The sequence below is a fragment of the Delphinapterus leucas genome, chromosome 2 (genome assembly GCF_059928025.1).
Source record: "Delphinapterus leucas isolate spDelLeu-1000000601 "Yukka" chromosome 2, BTC_Dleu_Yukka2, whole genome shotgun sequence".
Classification (NCBI taxonomy): domain Eukaryota; kingdom Metazoa; phylum Chordata; class Mammalia; order Artiodactyla; family Monodontidae; genus Delphinapterus; species Delphinapterus leucas.
In genome coordinates, this window is record NC_143130.1 from 181,021,033 (window position 1) to 181,040,998 (window position 19,966).

The 19,966-nt window shown below is 65.8% G+C and overlaps 1 protein-coding gene across 5 annotated transcripts in view; it reads left to right on the forward strand.

Annotated features, from left to right (window-relative positions):
- The window catches only part of PACS2 (phosphofurin acidic cluster sorting protein 2), a 63,273-nt gene extending 43,546 nt beyond the window's left edge, over positions 1-19,727 (forward strand). For 3 of the 5 annotated variants that reach the window (XM_022575911.2, XM_022575910.2, XM_089908299.1), the window contains 16 exons: positions 777-934; positions 2,529-2,619; positions 2,961-3,035; positions 3,720-3,862; positions 5,281-5,413; positions 5,721-5,825; positions 6,116-6,222; positions 6,559-6,713; positions 7,162-7,272; positions 7,716-7,824; positions 12,253-12,295; positions 13,712-13,754; positions 14,060-14,195; positions 14,990-15,216; positions 15,477-15,590; positions 16,597-19,727. In XM_022575911.2, the coding sequence (XP_022431619.2) occupies positions 777-934; positions 2,529-2,619; positions 2,961-3,035; positions 3,720-3,862; positions 5,281-5,413; positions 5,721-5,825; positions 6,116-6,222; positions 6,559-6,713; positions 7,162-7,272; positions 7,716-7,824; positions 12,253-12,295; positions 13,712-13,754; positions 14,060-14,195; positions 14,990-15,216; positions 15,477-15,590; positions 16,597-16,715 (1,869 nt within the window). In that variant the 3' untranslated portion in view covers positions 16,716-19,727. Of the gene's footprint in view, positions 1-776; positions 935-2,528; positions 2,620-2,960; positions 3,036-3,719; positions 3,863-5,280; positions 5,414-5,720; positions 5,826-6,115; positions 6,223-6,558; positions 6,714-7,161; positions 7,273-7,715; positions 7,825-12,252; positions 12,296-13,711; positions 13,755-14,059; positions 14,196-14,472; positions 14,539-14,989; positions 15,217-15,476; positions 15,591-16,596 lie in introns of those variants that run through there. The other 2 variants (XM_089908300.1, XM_089908298.1) reach the window with 2 other exon arrangements.
- Positions 19,728-19,966: the final 239 nt, after the last annotated feature.

Consider the following 19,966-nt stretch of genomic DNA (forward strand, 5'->3'; position numbering starts at 1 on the left):
GGCCGTCACCAGGAACACGGAAGATAAGTGTCGACGAGGCTGTGTAACAGTGGGAACCCTCACACGTGCTGGAGGGAACGGAAGCGGTGCAGCCACTGTGGAGAACAGGCCAGCGGTGCCTTGGAAGGCTTGCCAGGCACCCAGCACCCACTGCTGAGTACTTCCCTACGAGAGATGGAAACACGTCCACACGTTTAGCACGTCCACTGATAAACAGTCACAGGAGCTTCACCTGTAGTGCAGACGCTGGGCGCATCGCCCTGTCCTCCACCGGCCGTTGGTCAGACATACTGTGACCCCTCCCGTGGGTGGCCCACTATCGAGAAGGGGCAGGCTGTGGGCAAACACACTTACACACACAAACACACACACACACACACACGTCACGCTGAGTGAGGGGAGGCTGCACGCGGAGCAGTTCCATTCATGTGCCATCCTGGGAAAGGCCCGGTGCACGGGGCTGGGTGGGGGGACCGTCGGGGGCAGGGGGTGCCTGGGGAGGGAAACCTTTTACATCCTGATTGTGGTGGTGCCACACCACAGCACACACTGTCATAGCACCGCTTGGTGCTCTAAAGGGTGCATTGGGGTGTTAAAGCTTCCGAGGCTGGGGAGAAGAGCCCCCTGCGCAGCGCCCGGGTGACCAGAGGTCCCCAAGGGACTGGCTGGTGGCACAGGCTGGAGGAGGGGTGCTGGGCGGCCGTGCGCCCTCCTCCCGTCTGTCCCTCAGGAGCCCCTTCCCACCGGGCCAGCCTCACACCTCTGATCCCACGTAGGTCCTGGACTCGGAGCAGGACCCTGCAGAGCATGTCCCCGAGGTGGAGGAGGACCTGGACCTTCTGTACGACACGCTGGACATGGAGAACCCCAGTGACAGTGGCCCCGACATGGAGGACGACGACAGCGTCCTCAGCACCCCCAAGCCAAAGCTCAGGTGGGCACAGCCACTGGCCGGCGTATGCCACCACGCTGGGACACAGTGGACACGGCCGTCTGCCTTCAAAGCCGGAGGTCGGCAGAGGCCAGCCCAGGAGGAGGTCCATCTGGGGGGTCGTCCGGGCCGGAGGGAAAGGTGGTTTGTGAGAAAGCAGGCCCTCGGGGGTGCAGGCTCTGGGGAGGGGAGAGCAGGAGCCGCAGACCCCAACGGTGCCCCAGGTCTGCGGTGCTTCCAGAGGTGAGAAGTGGCGAAGTGACAGGGTCCAGTTTGTATCTGGAAAAGGTCTCTCTGGGATCTGCTGGGAGCAGCTCCGGTCATCCCTGCAGGAGGCCGTGGTGCTGGGGCAGGAGGGGGGCGGGCCGGGAAGTTGTGTGGAAGGCGGGCCCTGGGCGGGGGGTGGGGGGGATGTGGGCTGGGGAGGGGGTGCTGGCTGGGCATCACAGGAGGGGACCGGTGAGCATGGGCCCACAGGGCTCTCCGTCCGACGCGGAGTCGAGGGGCGTGCTGGGGCCACCCCCCAGGGGCACGGGTGCGGTGTGGCTGGTGCTGGAAGGGAGCCTGGGGGACAGGTGATGCGGGCGCTGATGCCCGGCCTGGTGGAGAGAGCGCACGGGTCTGAGTCCGCCTCAGGAGCCAGTGGGGCTGGAGGGGGTCCAAGTCAGGCAGAGAGGTATGTGGACTGGTTGGTTTTTAAACTTAAAACAAGCATAAGTCAGACACAGGGAAGCACACACGAGAAAGGGGTGGCCATGCTGTCACCTGCCCTCTGGCTCCCGCTGCAGCCTCGCACGCCCACCTCCCAGTGCAGCGTCCCCAGCTGCTGACCAGCGACCTTTGACTCAACTGCCCAGTTACCCTCCTCTGGGAGGTTGGAGACTGTGGGCTCAAGTCAGGGTGTCGGCCACTGGCCTCCTGGGGGCTCAGCCAGGCGGCTGCAGGACGGGGCTCCTGCCTCCCTTCTACCTGCTGCCCCCTCCACCTTTAAGGCCAGCACGGTGGTCGTGTCCCTCGGTATTTGCCCCCCGACCCCTCTCTGCCTTCAGTTGGAGAAGATCTCTGCTTTTATCAGCCGCCGTGATTGCCTCGGTGCCCGGCTGACCCGGGCCGTCCCCGCCTGTAGCTCCCTCCATAATGTTAGCTGTGCCTGTAGGGCAAGCCCTGGCCAGCCCGCGTCCCAGTCCTGAGGCTGAGGCGTGGCGTCTCAGGCCTGACCCTCCTGCCACGCACCGTGGTCCCGCCCCACGTGGCTTCGTCACCAGACACTGCGTGAGTCCCGTCCCTCGTTCTAGCTTGACCTTCAGCTCCTGCAAGCTGGCTGTGGGTTCCCCACCCGACAGGCCTCCAGCCCGGGTGTCAGGTGCAGCTGTCAACGTGTGCCGCTGGCCACCCCGCCAGGGCTGAGGCCGAGAGCAGATGGGGTCTTGGGGCACAGGTCTGCTCAGCTGCTCTCAGGCCCTCGGTGTCCTCGCCTGTGCCATGGTCCTCAAGGGTGGGGGCCCTGCTGCGCGTCTGACCCCGCCAGGCGCAGTGGCTGCGCCTTCAGCTGGGGGAGGTACTGGAGAATAACGCGCTCTCCGTCCGCGCCACCCAGGCCGTACTTCGAAGGCTTGTCCCACTCCAGCTCGCAGACAGAGATCGGGAGCATCCACAGTGCCCGGAGCCAGAAGGAGCCTCCGAGTCCGGTGAGCGGCCCGGAGCCAGGCAGCCCCGTGCTCCCACTGGGGTCCTCAGGTGGGGGTGGGGCGCACCCTGATCCTTCCTGTCTGTCTGAGACCCTCGAGGCAGCTTGCACATTGGTGCTGGACCGACCCAAGGCCAAGCATGCTCCTGGTTTCTGGTGTGGCCCGGGTCCCCCTGCCAGGTTCTAGGTGACAGTCGTGGGGTGACCCTGAACCCGCAGTCCAGGAAATCCTGGCCAGTCTCCCCAGGCTGCCTCCAAGCCCAGAACCCCCTGCCCAGAGGTGAGCCAGCCTCGGTGCCATGGTCGGACACAGCCTGATTCCCTCCCGTCTCGTCCACACAGGCTGACGTGCCCGAGAAGACGCGGGCCCTCGGAGGGAAGCAGCCAAGTGACAGCATCTCCGATTCCGTGGCCCATGTGAGCAGGCGGGGCCACGTTCACGGGTGCCAACAGAGAGCCCACTTATGTGCTGCCTCTAGGGGTCTGATCCCTGACCGGCAGGTCCTCCTGCTTCCGCCACCCAGAACCTGTGCACAGAACCACGAAGGCGCCCCTGAACTCACCCCCACCCCAGGGAGGGGGCCCGGTTTCACCCCATGCCAGGGGAACGGTCAGGGACCCCCGGATTCACCCCACTCCAGGGGGACAGTCAGGGCCCCCCGGATTCACCCCACCCCAGGGGGACGGTCAGGGCCCCCCAGATTCACCGCACCGCAGGGGGATGGTCAAGGCCCGCCCTGGGTTCACCCCAGCTCTGGGGGGCAGCAGGCGTCCCCACGCTTCCCTGTCAGGCACGGCCCGTGAACACCACGGCTGGTTCCTGCTGCCCTTGTGAGGGGTCTTAGGTCCAGAGGAGGTTTGGGGAGGGTTGGTGCTGGTCTCCCGGTGGCAGCCAGGACTGGGAGCCCTGTGGTTGGAGGGTGAAGTCAGCTCGCTTCCCAGGGCAGCACGTGGCCGTGTCCACACGCAGGGAGCCACCAGACCAAGAGAGGTCTAAGCAGCCTCACCCAGACCAAGGCCCCTCTGGCACAGGAGCGCATGGCCGAGAGGAGGCCCCGGAGGGGCGTGCGTTCCCGACCAGCGCCATTCTCTGTCCATCAGAGCGCACCCGCGCCGGGGGAGCAGCCAGCCCAGCCCGAGGACAGCCCGGAGGTGGAGACCTCTGCCCTGGACATGTTCACCGAGAAGCTGCCACCCAGCGGGCGGATCACCAAGACAGAGTCTCTGGTCATTCCCTCCACCAGGTGACTGGCCGCCCGGGGAGGCCATCAGGCCGGCGATGCCTGTGTGGGCCAGTGTGGGAGGGACCGTCTGACCGGATGAGCGTCATCTGGGAAGCACTCAGGTCTCCAGGCCCGTCCTGGGGGGTCCACATTGGACCCCCACCCCCCATCCGCACCGAACTAGCCGCCTGCAGGTCTGACCGGGCCGAGGTGTGGCTGCCTGCTCCAAGGGCAGGGGAGGTCCCGCTGTCCTTGACTCACGTTCTCCTGGACCAGGGACTGTACGAGTGGAGCAGGGCTTGTGCTAGGTGCCGGAGCACGTAGGGTGTGCCCTGCTGAGCCCACGTGTGCTGCGCTGGGAGAGCTGGACCCAGCGGCTGTGTGGACGAGCACAGCAGCCCTCACGGAGTGTGAGAGGGTCCAGCACAGGACGTCTGTGGGGTGGGGGAGGGGGTGGCAACTGGGCCGGGGTCCCGAGGACCCTGCCTCCCAGAGTGGGTCATGTAATTGGGTGAGCGCTGCATCAAAAGCTGGGGTCTGAGTTGCAGTGACCTCAGGTGGCTTCCTGGTGGTGGACGAACCTTCTGGGTCCCTCACGTGCCCTCTTCCCCTCCCCCACCTCGGTCAGGTCCTTGCTTCGGCTCTGCTGCTCCTTCCTTGGGCACCCACCCTCGCCCTCTGAGCTGCCCTGTGTGGTCATCTCCCACCTCCCCCACCCCCGCCCCTGGCTGCAGTTGGCCACATGCCCACCACTGCCTCAGGGCCTCAGATCCCACCCCACAGCTCGCTGCCCCCTGGAGGGCCACAGAGCCGGCGTCGGCCTCCGCCCCGCCCTCTCCCGGGGCTGCGGTCCCGTGCAGCCGACGCTCAGCACGCTGCATCAGGCCTTACGCCCCGATTTTCAAGTGTGGTACCCCACAGATCAGCCCTCACTGCCCACCGCCTGCCCGCCACCCCACGCAAGTCTACTCACAGAAACGAGAAACAAAACCCAGCATTAATATGGCATTTGGTGTTGAAACCCCCAGCCTAGCTTTTCACCCGATGGCAGCCCTTGCCCTGGCGTGAGACCCAGCGGGACAGGCACCTCGAGCACCAGGGTGCCCTGTCTTATGTTTCTGTGACAGGAAGTTTCCAGAAGCAGTGGGTCTGGGCGCTGGCACTGGCCTGGCGGGGGCACACAGAGGCCTGTGTCAGGGGCGGGAGGAGCTCCAGGCCACCGGGCACCGGGCTGCACCAGGCTTGTGTCCCGGGCATGGGAGGTCTCAGTCCCCACAGGTGCCCCTCGGGCCCTCTGGGGTTGGTGGGCTGTGTGGCCTTCGGCCCTGCTGCCCGACAGCGCGCACCACGACCACCCTCAGCCGCCTCTGCTGCTGGGTGGCCCTTGCCTGGGGCAGCGAGTTCCTGCAGGCTGCCCCAGCCTGCCCCTTCCCCCGCAGGGCCGAGGGCAAGCAGGCTGGCCGCCGGGGCCGGAGCACATCGCTGAAGGAGCGGCAGCCGGCGCGTCCGCAGAATGAGCGGGCCAACAGCCTGGACAACGAGCGCTGCCCGGACACTCGGAGCCAGCTGCAGGTGGGTGCCCAGCCCAGGGCGGGGACCCTGGCCACCCCCGGCTGACCCAAGGCGGGCGGCTCCAAGGCGAGGGCGCCTGTTCTCTACCTGGAGGGCTTGTCGGGACAGCCCACTGCCGCTGCTGCTGCCGCCCCGCTGCCCGTGGGCTGCAGTGGCCCTGCGGCGCCTTCAGCCCCGTGGCCGCTGTCCACAGCGAGGCCATGTGTCTGAGCGCTCCCAGGTGGCTGCTGGAGAGGGAGTGGGCTGAGCAGGTGAGGGGCAGGCGCAGCTCCCCTCACACTGGGTTCGGCGGGCACTGTGTCTTCAGATCCCCAGGAAGACTGTGTATGACCAGTTAAACCACATCCTCATCTCCGATGACCAGCTCCCCGAAAACATCATTCTTGTCAACACCTCGGACTGGCAGGGGCAGGTGGGGAGGGGCGGCGCATCCTCCCCGCAGAGGGGAGGGGGGAGGGGGCGGCCCATCGTCCCCGCAGAGGGGAGGGGGGAGGCGGCGGCGCAGCCTCCCCGCAGAGGGGAGGGGGGAGGGGCAGCGCAGCCTCTGCAGGGTGGAGCGTCCAGGGGCTGGGCATCCACCTGCAGGATGCAGTGGCGGGGGTGTCTGGCCAGCCTTGCCTGTTTGAGGACCCTGACCGAGGCGCGCTCACAGGCGAGGCTGGTGGTGGGAGGCTCGGAGGCTCACCCTCCCGCGCCTCCCAGTTCCTCTCAGACGTCCTGCAGCGGCACACGCTCCCCGTGGTGTGCACGTGCTCTGCTGCCGACGTCCAGGCGGCCTTCAGCACCATCGTCTCTCGGATACAGAGATAGTGAGTCCCACACCCTCCGTGGCTGCCGCCCGGGAGCCCATGGGGATCTCTGCACCCCAGCGTTTTGTGTGGCTCCGTCCTGCCGATCCGCAGTCTTGCCAGAGCAGGGTGGAGAGCAGTGGCCCAGGCGGGAGCTTCCTCAGCGCTGGGGGAATCCTGGGCGGGTCTGGGGGGCCTGGGTTCCGGTGGCTCCATCAGCGTGAGCCGCGGGAGAGGCCGGGTGGAGGGGAGCAGGGGCGCCCTGGGGCCTCCCTCGGGCCCAGCGAGGACGGCCCTCGCGGCGGGGACGGCTCCCTGAGGCGTCTGTTCCCTCTCGTCCTGCCTGCGGGACCGCAGCTGCAACTGCAATTCCCAGCCCCCGACCCCCGTGAAGATCGCCGTGGCGGGAGCGCAGCATTACCTCAGCGCCATTCTGCGGCTCTTCGTGGAGCAGCTGTCCCACAAGACCCCCGACTGGCTGGGCTACATGCGCTTCCTCGTCATCCCGCTGGGTGAGGGGCGCTCTTGATTCCGCATGAGCCACGCGGGTGCCCGGCAGCGGTGTCCGCCCTCCGAGCGCCCGCAGGCCCCGCAACTTGGGCGACTCGATGTCGTCTTGGATTTGCTGTCAAAGTGCCAAGCAGGGGTTGGTTATTAACCTCTTAAAGTTATCAAAATCCCCTGCAAATCAAAACCAAAATCCCATTTTTCGGCTTACGCAATATGTTGCAAACAAATCTGTCTCCTGGAAAGGGCTGAGGTGTAGAGGAGACCCCTCCCCGCAGCGTGAGAGGCCGTCTGGTCTGCAGGACACACCTTGGTCCGGCCGAGTGATCTGTGTTCCAAGAAGGCCGAGAAGCCGCTTCCTTGGGGACCAGGGGTTGGGGGCCGAAGTGATCGGGGAGGCGCGGAACTGCGCGTGGGGTCCACACACGCTGACGCTCTCCCCTCGGCTCGCAGGCTCCCACCCGGTGGCCAGATACCTGGGCTCCGTGGACTACAGGTACAACAACTTCTTCCAGGATCTGACCTGGAGAGACCTATTCAACAAGCTGGAGGCCCAGAGCGCCGGTGAGGCCCAGGCCCCGGCCGTGCCCCTTGCGCCCCCGCCCTCGAGCCCACGTCACCACGCCCCCCCAGCCCTGGCGCCCACCCCACCAAGCCTCCGTGAGAACCCGAGTCATTCGCTGTCCCCTGAGATGCAACCTGTGTGTCTGCCTTTTTCTCAGGCCCCTCTGGGGCCTGAGCGCCTGGGAGGGAGGTGGGGTCAGCAGGCCGGGCCAGTGGAGCCTCGGCCAGGATGCTTCCCTTTGCCCACTGTGAGCCGCAGAGGTCCTTGAGGACCGGACCCCCGGGGAGGGCTCTTCAGGACTTGGACAGGCCTCGCTGCCCTCCCCAGGACCCCGTGAGGGTGGCGGCCAGAGGAGCCACTCAGCCGCCCCCAGCGTGGCCGCCTGGATTCGGGGTGCTGGGCGTGCAGCACCCCACGAACCCCTCCTGGTCTCCTCGTGCAGTGCAGGACACGCCGGACATTGTGTCGAGGATCACGCAGTACATCTCGGGGGCCAACTGCGCCCACCAGCTGCCCATCGCGGAGGCCATGCTGACCTACAAGCAGAAGAGGTACCTCCTGGGGCCTGGGCGGGTGTGGGGCGGCGGCAGCGACCCGCCGTCCCTCCGCGGTCTCGGCGGGCAGCCCGCAGTTCTCGCTGTCCCAGCTCCTCGGGTTGCTCATTGGGCTCTGCGGGAGGGAAGCCGAGCTGGGATCAGGGGGAGCCTGTGAGCCATCTGAGCAGCCCCCAGTTCTCCTCGACCACCGCACCCTTTCCCGACGCGCATCGGAGTTAGAATGAGCTAGTCGCTTTTTCTTTCTCGTTGTGTGTTGGGACTTCCGGTAGTAAAAGTGACAAGAATAGCAGTCCTGGTGCTTGGCCCCCAGCAGCAACCTGCTTTCTCCCGCCTGGGCACACGCTCCTCCAACAGCAGGGCTTCCTGGCAGGGAGACCCGTTTCTCACCCTGCCCAGTGCAGGACGGTGGTCAGGGGCCATGCCCAGGACGGGGTGGGGCTGGGTGCACAGGTTGGGGGATTGAGCGGCCCCTTAGCCAGCCCCCGGACAGAGGCGTCCGGGTGGGGAAGGGCAGGAATAGGCAGACCACAGCCGGGCTGATGAAGTATAGCTCCCCCGCTCCCGTCGGCGGGGGTGGGGTGGGGGTGGGGGGACGGGGCGGGGGGGACGGCGCACAGCTTCTTAAGGCGGAGGTAGAATCGAGCCAAAGCCTCTGCAGGTGCCCAGCGCACAGCCTAGCTCAAGGTTCCCGGCTCTTCCTCTGCGAGGGGCACGGGGACCACTGTGCTGGTGCCGTGCCTGGGGGTGCCTCGCCGCACCTGAGCATCTAGTAACGTCATGTTTTTCTCTTTGGTGGCTTTCTGAAAAGGAGAAAGAACTTTCATTTTGACTTTACCTTCAGGTACCGCTGTCCCTGGGGCCGCGCCCCCTTCCGCCCGCTGGCTGGTCTTTAAGGCTGTTTAGCAGGGTCAGCAGGTGGGCCCCGGTGCCCTGCCAGCTGCCCTAGCCAGGCCTGCACTCGGGCCCCCACCCGGCTGCAGCGACAAAAGCCTGCTGCCTGCAAGTCGCAGGGCAGGCTCTTTGTTTCAGTCCTGAGTTTGGGTTTAAGAAATGGCCGGTTGAACTTCTCCCTGAGTTGCTCCGTCTCTGAAGCCCGGCGGCGCTACCTCTTAAATTAGCAGCAGGGGCTGGTTTCACCCCGAGAGCTGCCGGGCGCGGCACCACTCTCCGACTGTGGGCCTTGCTCCCAGCACGTGGCGTCAGCAGCTGGGGGAGGATGGCGTTCATGCTGACCCTCCACGTGGGGGCGGTGGGGAGAGGGGATGGGGAGCTCGCTCCGGGTGGCGGCAGTGGTCAGTGGCCAGCTCCAAGCCCCCGCCACCCTGCACCCAGGCGGCAGAGAGCAGCTCCGGGCCGTGCTTACCTGGATGGGACCGCTGCACGCGGGCGAAGTGCTTGTCTCCCCCAAGGCGGCTCCACCCTCGGTTTGGCTGTCCGTTGGGAGCTGAGCTCCGGATGCTCCCAGAGTTGCCCTTTCGCACAGGGCCCCTGCCTGCCTGGCGTCCTGCACTGGGTCCCTCAGGGCGCTTCTCTGCCATGGGTCTCAGGTTATTTGCTCTCCTGGGAAAGCCCCCCAGGGAGGGTCCTTGGGTCCCAAGTGGCCTCTCTGCTGGGCCCTGGGACAGACCAGGAGGAGGGGTCTAAGCTCGTTGGACTGTCCTGCTAAACAAGCCTCAGGGGCTAGAGAAAGACCAGCCGTGGTGTGCCCTGCTGACCCCTCGGGCTGTCCTGTGGGCCTGCGCCGGCTTCCCTCCCCTCCCCGCCCCCCCCCCACCCTTAGCCAAGGCGCCAGGAGTCCGCGGCCTGCTTCGCTGCCTGGGCCACAGCTTCTCGACTGTGCTGCAGTTGGTGCTCGTGAGCCTCGAGCCGGGGCTTAGGAGACCCTGAGCCTCCTCCATGCCTCGTGCCCCCGCCTCCGCGTTACAGTGGTGACACCGGCATGGGGGGTCGGGTGGGGGCTCCGGATGCCCTGGGTGGAGCCCTGTGAAGGCAGCGTGCCATCCACGCTTGGAGCCCGGGGCTGGAAGCGCAGCAGGTCGGCCTTTGCCTGCTGTGACAGAGAACAGGCTGCTGTCCACCTGGAGGGGTCATGAGACCCAGGAGAGGATGGGCAGCGGGCACGGCCCTTCTGGTCCCTCTCCAGCCCAGGCCCCGTGAGGGCACCTGCAGGGAGGAGCCTATCTGCCCAGCGCCAGCTCCCGGCCTGGGCTCGGGCCCGCCGTTGGTCCCCCCGGGCAACCGCTAGAGGGCTTCCCAGCGCCTCTACACCAGCCTCGTGTGGGCTGCGCCCCCTCAGCCTCCAAGCCCCCCCCCCACCTCAAGTGGAGGCACGCTACACCTCCCCCCATGTGCGGGTCTCAGGAGCCACGCCCAGGGGCCTTGCCGCAGAGCCACGGCTCAGGCCCTAGGAGTTCTGTCCGCTGCCCCTGACGAGAGCACGTGTGCCCCTCCACATCCAGGGTCCAGGTTGAGGGGTCTCGGTGGAAGCTGGTGTCACCCCCGTCCCGCCGGGCGCGTGCCGCGTTCTGGATGTGGTCTGCATGGCCCAGGGGCACGGCTTGGCTGTGGCGTTTGTGGCGAGCAGTCTCCTGAGGCCCCCGTTTGCCTGCCTTCCTGCGTGCCGATCGTGGGGCGGAGGGGCGGGGGGCGGCGGGCAGCGGCTCGCCGAGGGTGGGAGCCCTGAGGGTCCGAGCCTCCCGTGCGCTGGGCCAGGGACCCCACCCGGCTTCCTGCTTCTTGCCACCCTGCATGCAGAAGGAGGTCTGGGCGCAGGATTTGGGTTGTTTCATTGCTTGAAGTGAAAAAAGAGAAGTTTTCTCTTCCAACTGTACTCTCCTTGCAAGGGGGAGAGAGATTGGTAATCTGGTCACTTTCAATTGGATGGACTGAACCTGTAGGGTCTTTCACCCAAAGACATTTGCTGTCTCTTTTGCGAAGGTGGGGTGGGTGGTGCCGGGGCAGAGGTCGTGGGTGCCCAGATCCCGGGGGCGCCTTGGGGGGAGGCGGCGGCTCCTGCCGGGACCAGCCTGACAGCGCTATGTGCTGGCCCCTGGGCCAGGGTCACTTGGCCAGCTGGTGGCCACACTTCACGGGGAGCGCCAGCCAGGTGCAGGCCTCCGCCCCCCACAGGGGCAGGGAGGGGAGGGCCTCTTGAAGGCTCTGGCGACGTGGGGCTCCTGGTCCCCCTGGTCCCGGGAGTTGGTACCCAGGGAGGCCCCCAACCACCTGCTTGGAGCAGAGGCTTCTCCCTGAGTGACATCCCTGGGCCACTGCCTTGCGTGGCGCACACGTGCGGACTCACCCGCAGAAGAGTCAATCTTTGACGACAGGCCCTGGTTTAGGGAGATGAGACAAATGGAACTGGGAGGTCAGCTCGGAGAGCAGGCCCACGGCTGGGTGGACGCCGCCGGCCGAGGAAGCGGGGAGGGGCGCCTATCTTCCCTGAAGCTGGGGGAGGGACAGAAGGCCCAGGACCGGCCCCGCCCTGGGGACCTACACGGAGGCGGCCAAGAAGGAGGCGCTCTCCCAGCCGCCGGTGGAGCCTCAGTCCTGCGGGAGAACCCCTCGGACCACAGCCCAGGCTAAGGCAGACACCAGGCGGGGGCAGCCTGCTGCCGGCTGAGCCACAGGAGCAGCCCTGGCTGGGGAAGAGGGAGAGGAAGAGACGGGTTTGCACTCCCTCGGCTCCTGCCGACACCCGCACCCAGGGCCCTTGGACACCGGATGCCTTTGCCACCGATGGGCTGTGACCAGCGGTTCCGGCGAGGCTGAGGTTCTGTCAGAAGTCCTGCAGAGCCCAGGCTGAGGTTCTGTCAGAAGTCCTGCAGAGCCCATGGGCACAGCACAGCGGCACAGCCCTCAGAGCCTCAGTCTCGCCCTCGGGCTCCTCTTGGGGCATCGTTCTGTTAGAACGTGGCGTGTGCACCCCATCACCGAGGCCAAAGTCCTGGAGATAGGCCCCCCCACAGTGGGCACCAGCTTTACCCAGACCATCTGGGAGAAAACCTCCCTAGCCTGGCTTGGGCCAGTCACCCCCGATCACTGGCAGAGGCCCAGACTGTTCCTGGGGCATCCTGGGGGCACAGAAAGCCGGCCTCTCGGGGCTCAGTGAGTGGGGCCAGCAGGAAGACCTTTGGGCTGGGCTGGGCTGGCTGCCCTGAGCCCCAGGCCCCCAGGATAGAGTGGCGGATTCCTGGGCAAGGCTGCACTCTCCACCCTTCCCCTCTGGGCTGTCCCGTGGGCCTCTGGACCTTGGTGCAGAGATGCGTTTGCCCTTGCTGTATGTCAGAAGGGTTTGCGGGTCTGAGGTGCAGGCCAGGCGTCCTGCGGGAGGGTGGGAGCGAGGCAGTGGGTGGGGCAGGGCCTCTCCGAAAGGGCCTGTCCCTCGGGGAGAGCGCTAACTGTCTGTTTCCCTCATCTTAGCCCCGACGAAGAGTCCTCTCAGAAGTTCATTCCCTTCGTAGGGGTGAGTACTGCTCGGGCAGGCAGTGCCCTGCGCAAAGCTTTGCTGCCTCCTGGCTGGCTCCACCTGCTGCCGGGAGACCGTTTATCTGCCAAGAGGTCTTCCATAATCACTCTGTTCTTGCATTAACTTGATATGTTCCAGAACCTTCCTCACCAGTTTGAGCTGAGGACTTGCCTTATACATTTCTCCCACCCTAAAGCTCTCTGTTTTTTCTTGCTGCGGTTGAGGGGGTGAGCCCAAGCGTATCGCTGCCCCGGCTCTGCTGGGGCCTGACATGTGGAAGCAGGCAGCCCACCTGGGGGTGAGGATCCAGTTCTCAGCACCGTCCTGGGTGTCCGGGCCCAGTGTCAGGCTCAGCTCTTCAGGGGGTACCGAGGGTCGGCGGGCCTCAGGACAGGCCCCGCCTGGGGTGGGGGCAGAGGGCTGCCTCTGTCCTTTGGGAGCCGCAGGGCAGGCTTGCTCGGCTGGGATCATCCCTGTAAGTTGGGAGGTTTTGCTTTTTCCCACTGCCAAGGAGTAAGGGCTACTCCTCGCTGGCCAGGCCACGCGTCCACAGCCTGTGGTCCCACCGTGGTCTCCAGCCCGGCCTCTGCTGTGAGAGCCGTACGGCAGCCTGGCAGACAGCAGGGCCTCTAGGCCGTGGTTCACTCTGCTCAGGCGTCAGGTGGCTGCTGGCTGTACTTGGAGGGTGCTGGTCCGGAGCAGCCCGTCCTGAGGAAGCTGCTGCGGTGACAGGAGGGCCTGTCCCACTGGCTGCACTTGAGATGCCACCGCGTGACCGAGGCAGGAGCCGTTGTCGTGATTTCTTTCACGTGACACAGCTCCCGCCCTGGTCAGGGTGGGGTCAGGCCCCCCCTCCCCCACCAGCAGCCCACGCGGGTTTGGAGCAGGCCCCAGGGCTGCCTTAGTGCCCCACTGGGCAGGGCTTCCTCACTCCAGCACCTGACCCGCTGACGTCTGCGCCCGCCAGTCTCACAGGCACGAAGTTTGCTGAGTCCAGGGTGTGGGTCCTGAGAGGTTCGCTCGTGGAGGTAGGGCGCCAGTCCTGCCGGAGGCCACGTGTGTCCTGAATGCTGGCCACAGCTCAGGGCCAGGCCAGGGGCTGGCTGGCAGCCTTCGTCCCGGGAGTGAGGGATGGCCACAGAGCTTGCTTTAATTCAAGGGCATCTCCCAAACATGCCCCCTGCACAGGGAGGTCCCTCAGCAGGGCCCGTGCCGTGGCTGACCACACAGGCGGTGGCTCCCTTGAGCTTAGCTCTGTCCCACAGACTGAGGGGCTGGGACCTGGCTCGGCCCCAGGAGTTCCTGGGGGCTGGGGGCACATGGAGGATGGGTGGTAGGAAAACAGGTCCCTGCCCGGTGTGGAGTCCCAGCACCACCCCCGGGCCACTGCCAGCACGTCCCGTTGCCTTCTAGGTGGTAAAGGTTGGAATAGTGGAGCCGTCTTCGGCCACTTCAGGTAACTCCATCATCCCTGCATTGGGGGCTGGGGTGCAGGAGGGCCGGGGCAGCCCCAGCACCAACACGCGCCTTGCTGAGGGGCTTCTGTTCCCCATGGATGGGCCACTCCTGACCCTGGAGGCCTGACAGCTCCCCCTCAGCCTAAGCCGGGGGGGGGAGGAGGGCGGGGGGAGGGGTCTCCCGCTTCCCACACACGCCCCCACCCAGCCCACAGCTCCCTGGCATCCCTGCCATGTCTGGGTCCAGAGGGCTTGGGGCAGAGCAGCGGGGGAGCTCAGCACTGGCCCCCAACTCCTTCCCAAGGTGACTCAGATGACGCGGCTCCCTCGGGCTCCAGCGCACTCTCGTCCACCCCGCCGTCCACATCTCCCGCGGCCAAGGAGGCCTCACCCACCCCGCCCTCCTCCCCGTCGGTGAGCGGGGGCCTGTCCTCCCCCAGGTAAATGCAGCCATGTGGGCGGACGCTGCCCACCAGCTCGCGCCGTCCGTCCCCCCAGCGCGGCAGGGACTGTGCTGAGGACACTGGCAGTTCCTCGTGGTCCCTGGCCGTACCCTGGGGTGCCAGGAAGCAGAGGGTCAGGGCAGAAGGTGGGCTCAGCGGCCCTGCAGGGGCCGTGGTGGCGCCGACCCAGGCTCATCAGACAAGTGAGTCGGGGCGCTGGACTGCCCAGTCCTGGCCTGGTGTCCCCACCTCGCCCCACCCCCTGCCTTCCTAGGGACGGGAACTACAGAGTATAAACACGGGGTGCTCTGCACACAGAGGGGATTTTGGAAACTCAGATGTGAGTAGAAGGCGTGGGGACAGTGGGTGGGGGGTCCGCAGCCCCCGTCGGATGCCCTCGAGGCTCTCGTGAGCAGAGCTCACCCAGGCAGGACCGCCGCAGGGTCGGGGAGGACTTGGGCCCTGAGACCGCACCTCCAAGGGGTCGGTGGGCCTGGGCCCACCAGACAGAGCGGCAGCGTGGGCGGGCGGCAGGCCTGGACACTCCTGGGTGACCCCAGCATCGTGACGATGCTGGAGCCACGGGTGCAGATGGGGCTGCCCCAGGAGACCGGGACGGCCCGCCAGCGGGCTCTGGGCCCCGAGCTCCCCTCCGTCCTCAGCTGCTGCCGGTGGTCCCCCGATGTCGGGCAGCACAGGCACCAGCGGGCACCTCCTCGCCTGTGCCAGCCGTGGGGGTGCTGCCGTCACCCGCTGAGGACGGAGGGGTGAGCCTCCCTCGTCTTTCACAGCCAGGGCGTCGGCGCCGAGCTGATGGGGCTGCAGGTGGATTACTGGACGGCAGCCCAGCCCGCAGACAGGAAGAGAGATGCGGAGAGGAAGGACCCGCCCACCACCAAAAACACACTCAAGTGCACCTTCCGGTCTCTCCAGGTCAGCAGGCTGCCCAGCAGCGGCGAGGCTGCGGCCACGCCCACCATGTCCATGACCGTGGTCACCAAGGAGAAGAACAAGAAGGGTGAGGTGGGGAGGCGGGCTGGCTGTCGGGACAATCGAAGGGGCCGCCGGGCAGGCCCCGAGGGCACCACGGGCCTGGGGGCCGCTTCTGACCAGAGCCCCGGGCAAAGGCCTCCTGGTGGGCGGGCGGTGGCAGGCAGGGTCCGTGCGGAAGGGGGTCCAGATGAGCAGGGTCCGAGGGCCGAGGTGAGCCCACAGCCCCTGCTACCCCCCCATCCCTGAGGGACAACGGGAGGACAGCACAGCCCCTTTTCCTCCTAGTGATGTTTTTGCCCAAGAAAACCAAGGACAAGGATGTGGAGTCCAAGAGCCAGTGCATCGAGGGCATCAGTCGGCTCATCTGCACCGCCAAGCACCAGCAGAACATGCTGCGGGGTGAGCGCCGCCCTCCCGCCCCTCCCTCCCGCCCTCCCACCCCTCCCTCCCGCCTTCCGCCCCTCCCGCGCTCCCGCCCCTCCCGCCCCTCCCCTCCCCCTCCCGCCCCTCCCCTCCCCCTCCCCCCTCCCCCCTCCCCCCTCCCGCGCTCCCGCCGCTCCCGCCGCTCCCGCCGCTCCCGCCGTCCGCCCCCTCCCGCCCCTCCCTCCCGCCCTCCGCCCCTCCCTCCCTCCGCCCCCTCCCCCGCCCGCCCCTCCCCCTCGCCCCGCCCGCCCCTCCCCCTCGCCCCTCCCGCCCCCTCCCGCCCCCCTCCCGCCTCCCTCCCGCCTCCCTCCTGCCTCCCTCCCTCTCTCTCTGTCTCTCTTTCTGTCTCTCTGTCTCTCTCTCTGTCCCCCAGCGGGAGTGTGTGTGGGGGGGGGGTAGGATATAGAAGTAAACCAGAGCCGAGCTGGGTGGCTTTTCTAAGTTCACCTCAGGGAATGCTTTGGTTTGCTATGAAGTCATATTGCTATGAAGTCATATTGCGTAGTTTAAGCTTTGAACACGCGTGGATGAGGCTATTCGTGTGCGTGGAATGGCTTTTCTCAGCCCTTTGTGCTTTATCTCAGCCTTTCTATAGAAGATACTCTGCAACTAACAGAATATGGAGCTCTCGAGATTTTTCTTTTTTCATGAGCTCACGTCCGCCTGCCTCTGTTGATTTTCTGGTTTAAGTGGAGAGTGTTTTAAATTGGGTTTGCAGACCCCTGCTGAGGCAGAGGGGCTGTGGACAAGCAGGTCCCCTGAAGTCGGGGAGGGGTTGGCCGTGGGGGCGGTGGTGGGCAGCTGGCAGGAAGGTCAGCAAGGTGGGCTGGGCCGTCCCAGACCTCTTCCTATGGGGCCACTGAGAACCAGCGAGTGTCGCCTGGGAGCCTGGGAGTCCCCGGGGGTGTCAGGCCCTCCAGCCTCGTTCTGTGCCACGGCCTGGAGGAGGGGCAGGTGGGTCAGGCGGTCTTGTCCCCCACAGTCCTCATCGACGGTGTGGAGTGGAACGACGTCAAGTTCTTCCAGCTGGCGGCCCAGTGGTCCTCCCACGTCAAGCACTTCCCCATCTGCATCTTCGGACACTCCAAGTCCACCTTTTAGCCCCGCCTGCCAAGGGGCCGCGCCGGCTCCCTGCCCTGCAGCCCTGCGATGGCCGAGCGCCGGGAGGGCCCAGCTGCTTTTCTGTTAACATTTCAGTTTACTGCAGAGACAGACCCTTAAAAACCCAGAGAAAAACAGTCTTAAGTATGAACATGCTCACTACCTGGAAACTAACGAGGCAGCCCCCCACCGGGACCCCACAACTGTTCTGCTTCTTAACCAGAACGTTCCGGCAGGGGTGGGAGGTCAGGCGGACAGTGTTGAACTTGAGAATCGTGGAAGGTGTGTTGTGGCCTCAGGACTCCCCCCACCCAGCCCCCCAACAAGAAGGGTTCTTGCCTTTGCGTCCTGTCCTTCCTGAAAGCCAGGACTCTGCTTCCTCGGAGCCAGGGTCCGGCAGGCGGCCACCCCGACCCCAGGCTGCCTATGTGCCCAGGCACCGAGCTGGGTGGCCAGAGGCCAAAGGCCAGCCTTCTGTCGGGGGCGTCCTGGGCGGAACAGAGGCCAGTCAGGCCAGTCAGCCCAGCCCTGGGCCCCAGCCACCAACCAGGCAAGAGATGCCCTGGCACCGCCCACTCGTGGATCCCACTGAACTCCAGCCACAGGGGGCAGTGGCGGTTTTATAGTCACGGATTTTTTAATGCTTTCAAATACATGTTGCAATGTAGCTGCCAAAAAGACGTTGCTCTTCTGAAGCCCTGACAGCCCCTTAGGGCTGAGGCAGAGCAGCTGCGCTGCCCGGGGTCCCAGCCCCCCACACCCACTGCTCCCCCCGGCCGTCCCCGCGGCGCCGCTCTGCTTCTGCGAGTTCTGCCCGCCCCAAACTTAGTGGGCACAGTGGCTTCCGCAGCTGCCACCTCCTGCCCCCACCCCAGCCCCCCTGCTGGCTGGGAGGTGTTTGGCCAGGCAGCCAGGTGTTTGTCTTCTGAAACACTAATGTGGCCAGTTAGAGCCCAGACAAGGCGGCCAGACCATAGGGGCCAAGCCCCGTTGGGGCTGTGGGTGAAGCTGGGGCCCCACCTCTAGGCCGGGCTCCTCAGGACGGAGGTGTTTGTGGTCTGGGTCCCTGCGGAGGGGGGCGAGCCTCCCCTCCACCTGAGGCCAGGGTCCTCGCCAGTCCTCCCACTGCCCCACAGGCCTGCACCCCAGCACTCCACAGGAAGAGCCCCCCAGCTCCTGCCCCTTGGCAGCTGTGGCGGTAGGACCGTGGTGACCCACCCAGGGGGCTGTGAGCCCAGTTTCCTAGGGCCGAGAGCCACACATGCTGTGCTCAGAAACAGTGCCAAACGCAGACAGGCTGCAGGCCTTTCCCGCTCTTCTGGAGGACAGGTCTCACCAACAGCCCGTGGCACAGAGGGGTCCCGCTTAGTGGATGGAAAATGGCCTATTTTATTACCTGCTTACCTCCCCCAGGTGGCTGTACGGGGTCCGAGTGTCCATGGTTGAGGGCCTTGGACCTAGCTGGCAGACAGCATTTGGACATGACCTTGGACCAGGGGCCCTGCCCCTCCCTGGGAAGGACCTGGGTGAGGGTGCAGGCCGCTGAGCTGAGGACCCCTTGGGCGGCCTGTGCAGCATCTACCTGCGGCTACACTCAGAAGCAGCCTGGGGACCTTGAGCCTCCCCCCTCGTTCCCACCACTGGCCTCAGGGCCTTGGTTACTGCTCGAGTTTCCAAAGGTCACACTCAACAGGAAGGAGGTGCAGGTGACACACCCTTGACTTAGCTTTCCAGCTGCAGAGCTAGTTTTAGAAGAAGGGCCAAAGGGGGCTGTCCCATCCATCCCTACTGTGAGCTGTCTTCCTCACGCCTCCCTGTGTCCTTGTACCCACAAGGAGCAGACACCCAGCACCTCCACCCTGTGCCGCTGGGCCTGCAGAGCCCAGTTGTGGTCTGTCCAGTGCCACGGGGCCCACCGGCCACACTGTTTATGGGCCCAGGAGGTCGTGCAGATGACCCCGACCACCATAACTCACTTGGAGACCTGGGCTTTGCTCACGCCGGTGCCTCGGTTTCCCCATCGGCTAAACGGGGATGGTCACGTTTCCCCAGCCTACCTCATGGAGCTGTTCTGAGGATACATACAAAAGCACTTTGTCCCTGGGAGGAAGGTGATGCAGAAGCCAAAGCCATCTGTGACTGAGCCAGTGCAGCCGTGAGCACATGGAGGGCGGTGGGGGCATGTGAGGAACACGGGCCCCAGACCATGACCCACAGGACAGGAGCAGGGGTCCTCAGCCCATTGGGTGACCAGTGGTCCTTAGGACTCAAAGGTTAAGCCACCAGCCACCTTCGGGTAAGGCCAGGCTCCTCGTGGGCCTGGTGGCATGGTGTGGGCAAGCTCTGCCCTTGCTGAGGTCCCGTGGAGGTGAGCTCCAGCCCTGTATCTGGGCCACTGCTTCTCCCTCCTCGTGTTGGTCCCCTGGGTCCCCATCTCCTCAGGGCATGCAGGCCGGTGTCCCGAGTCAGTGTCACAGCTGCAGATCCGGAAGGAGAGGGACTCTGGGCCCAGAACCAAAGGTCTCTGTGCAGCGGCAGGCAGATCAGAGCAGCCAGGGCCAGCATTGCTGCCCTGTCCTCACTCCCAGATATGAAGACCTGACTGGCCTTTGTCCCAGAACAGGTTCCTCATGACAAGACCGGGCCACTTGCTCCCAAAGGCCAGTTGCCTGACCCCTACACCTGTTCCTTGACCCCCTCCCGAGACCCGTCCTGTCCTCCGGTGGAGAGGAAGATAAGTCCTTGGTAGGGGCCTGAGGACTGGGCTTGGGGGTCCCTCCCCCAGGGGAGGCTAAGGGGTGCCGCCGTGCGTTCCTGCAGACCCCCCGTCCAGTTCTTTGTGCATTGTTTGGTTTCTAGGATGTACGTGTTGCTAGGTTTTGTTTTTTTTTTTTTAATGGGAAACAGGATTAATGTAAATAGCGTTTTTGGAAAACACGTTATGTGACCACGTGGAGTATTTTAAGGTGCTGATGCGACACTAATAAACGCGGGGAGCACTCCCAGGCCCTCCCTCGCCTGCTGTGTGATTCCTCTCGAGCAGCCTCGGCCCCTCCATCCGTCCAGGCGCGAGCTCCGCCCGCCCGTCGCGGGCCGGCGCTCCGAGCCCCCACGCGAGGCGGGGACCCAAGGGGGCCTGAGTTCAGGGCGCGGACGGCCGGGGGCGTCTGCGAGGCGAGCCCCTCCGAGCGGCGCGGGGCCGGGACTCCTCGAGAGCCCGAGATGAAGCCCCGGGCCATGGACACCGGAGT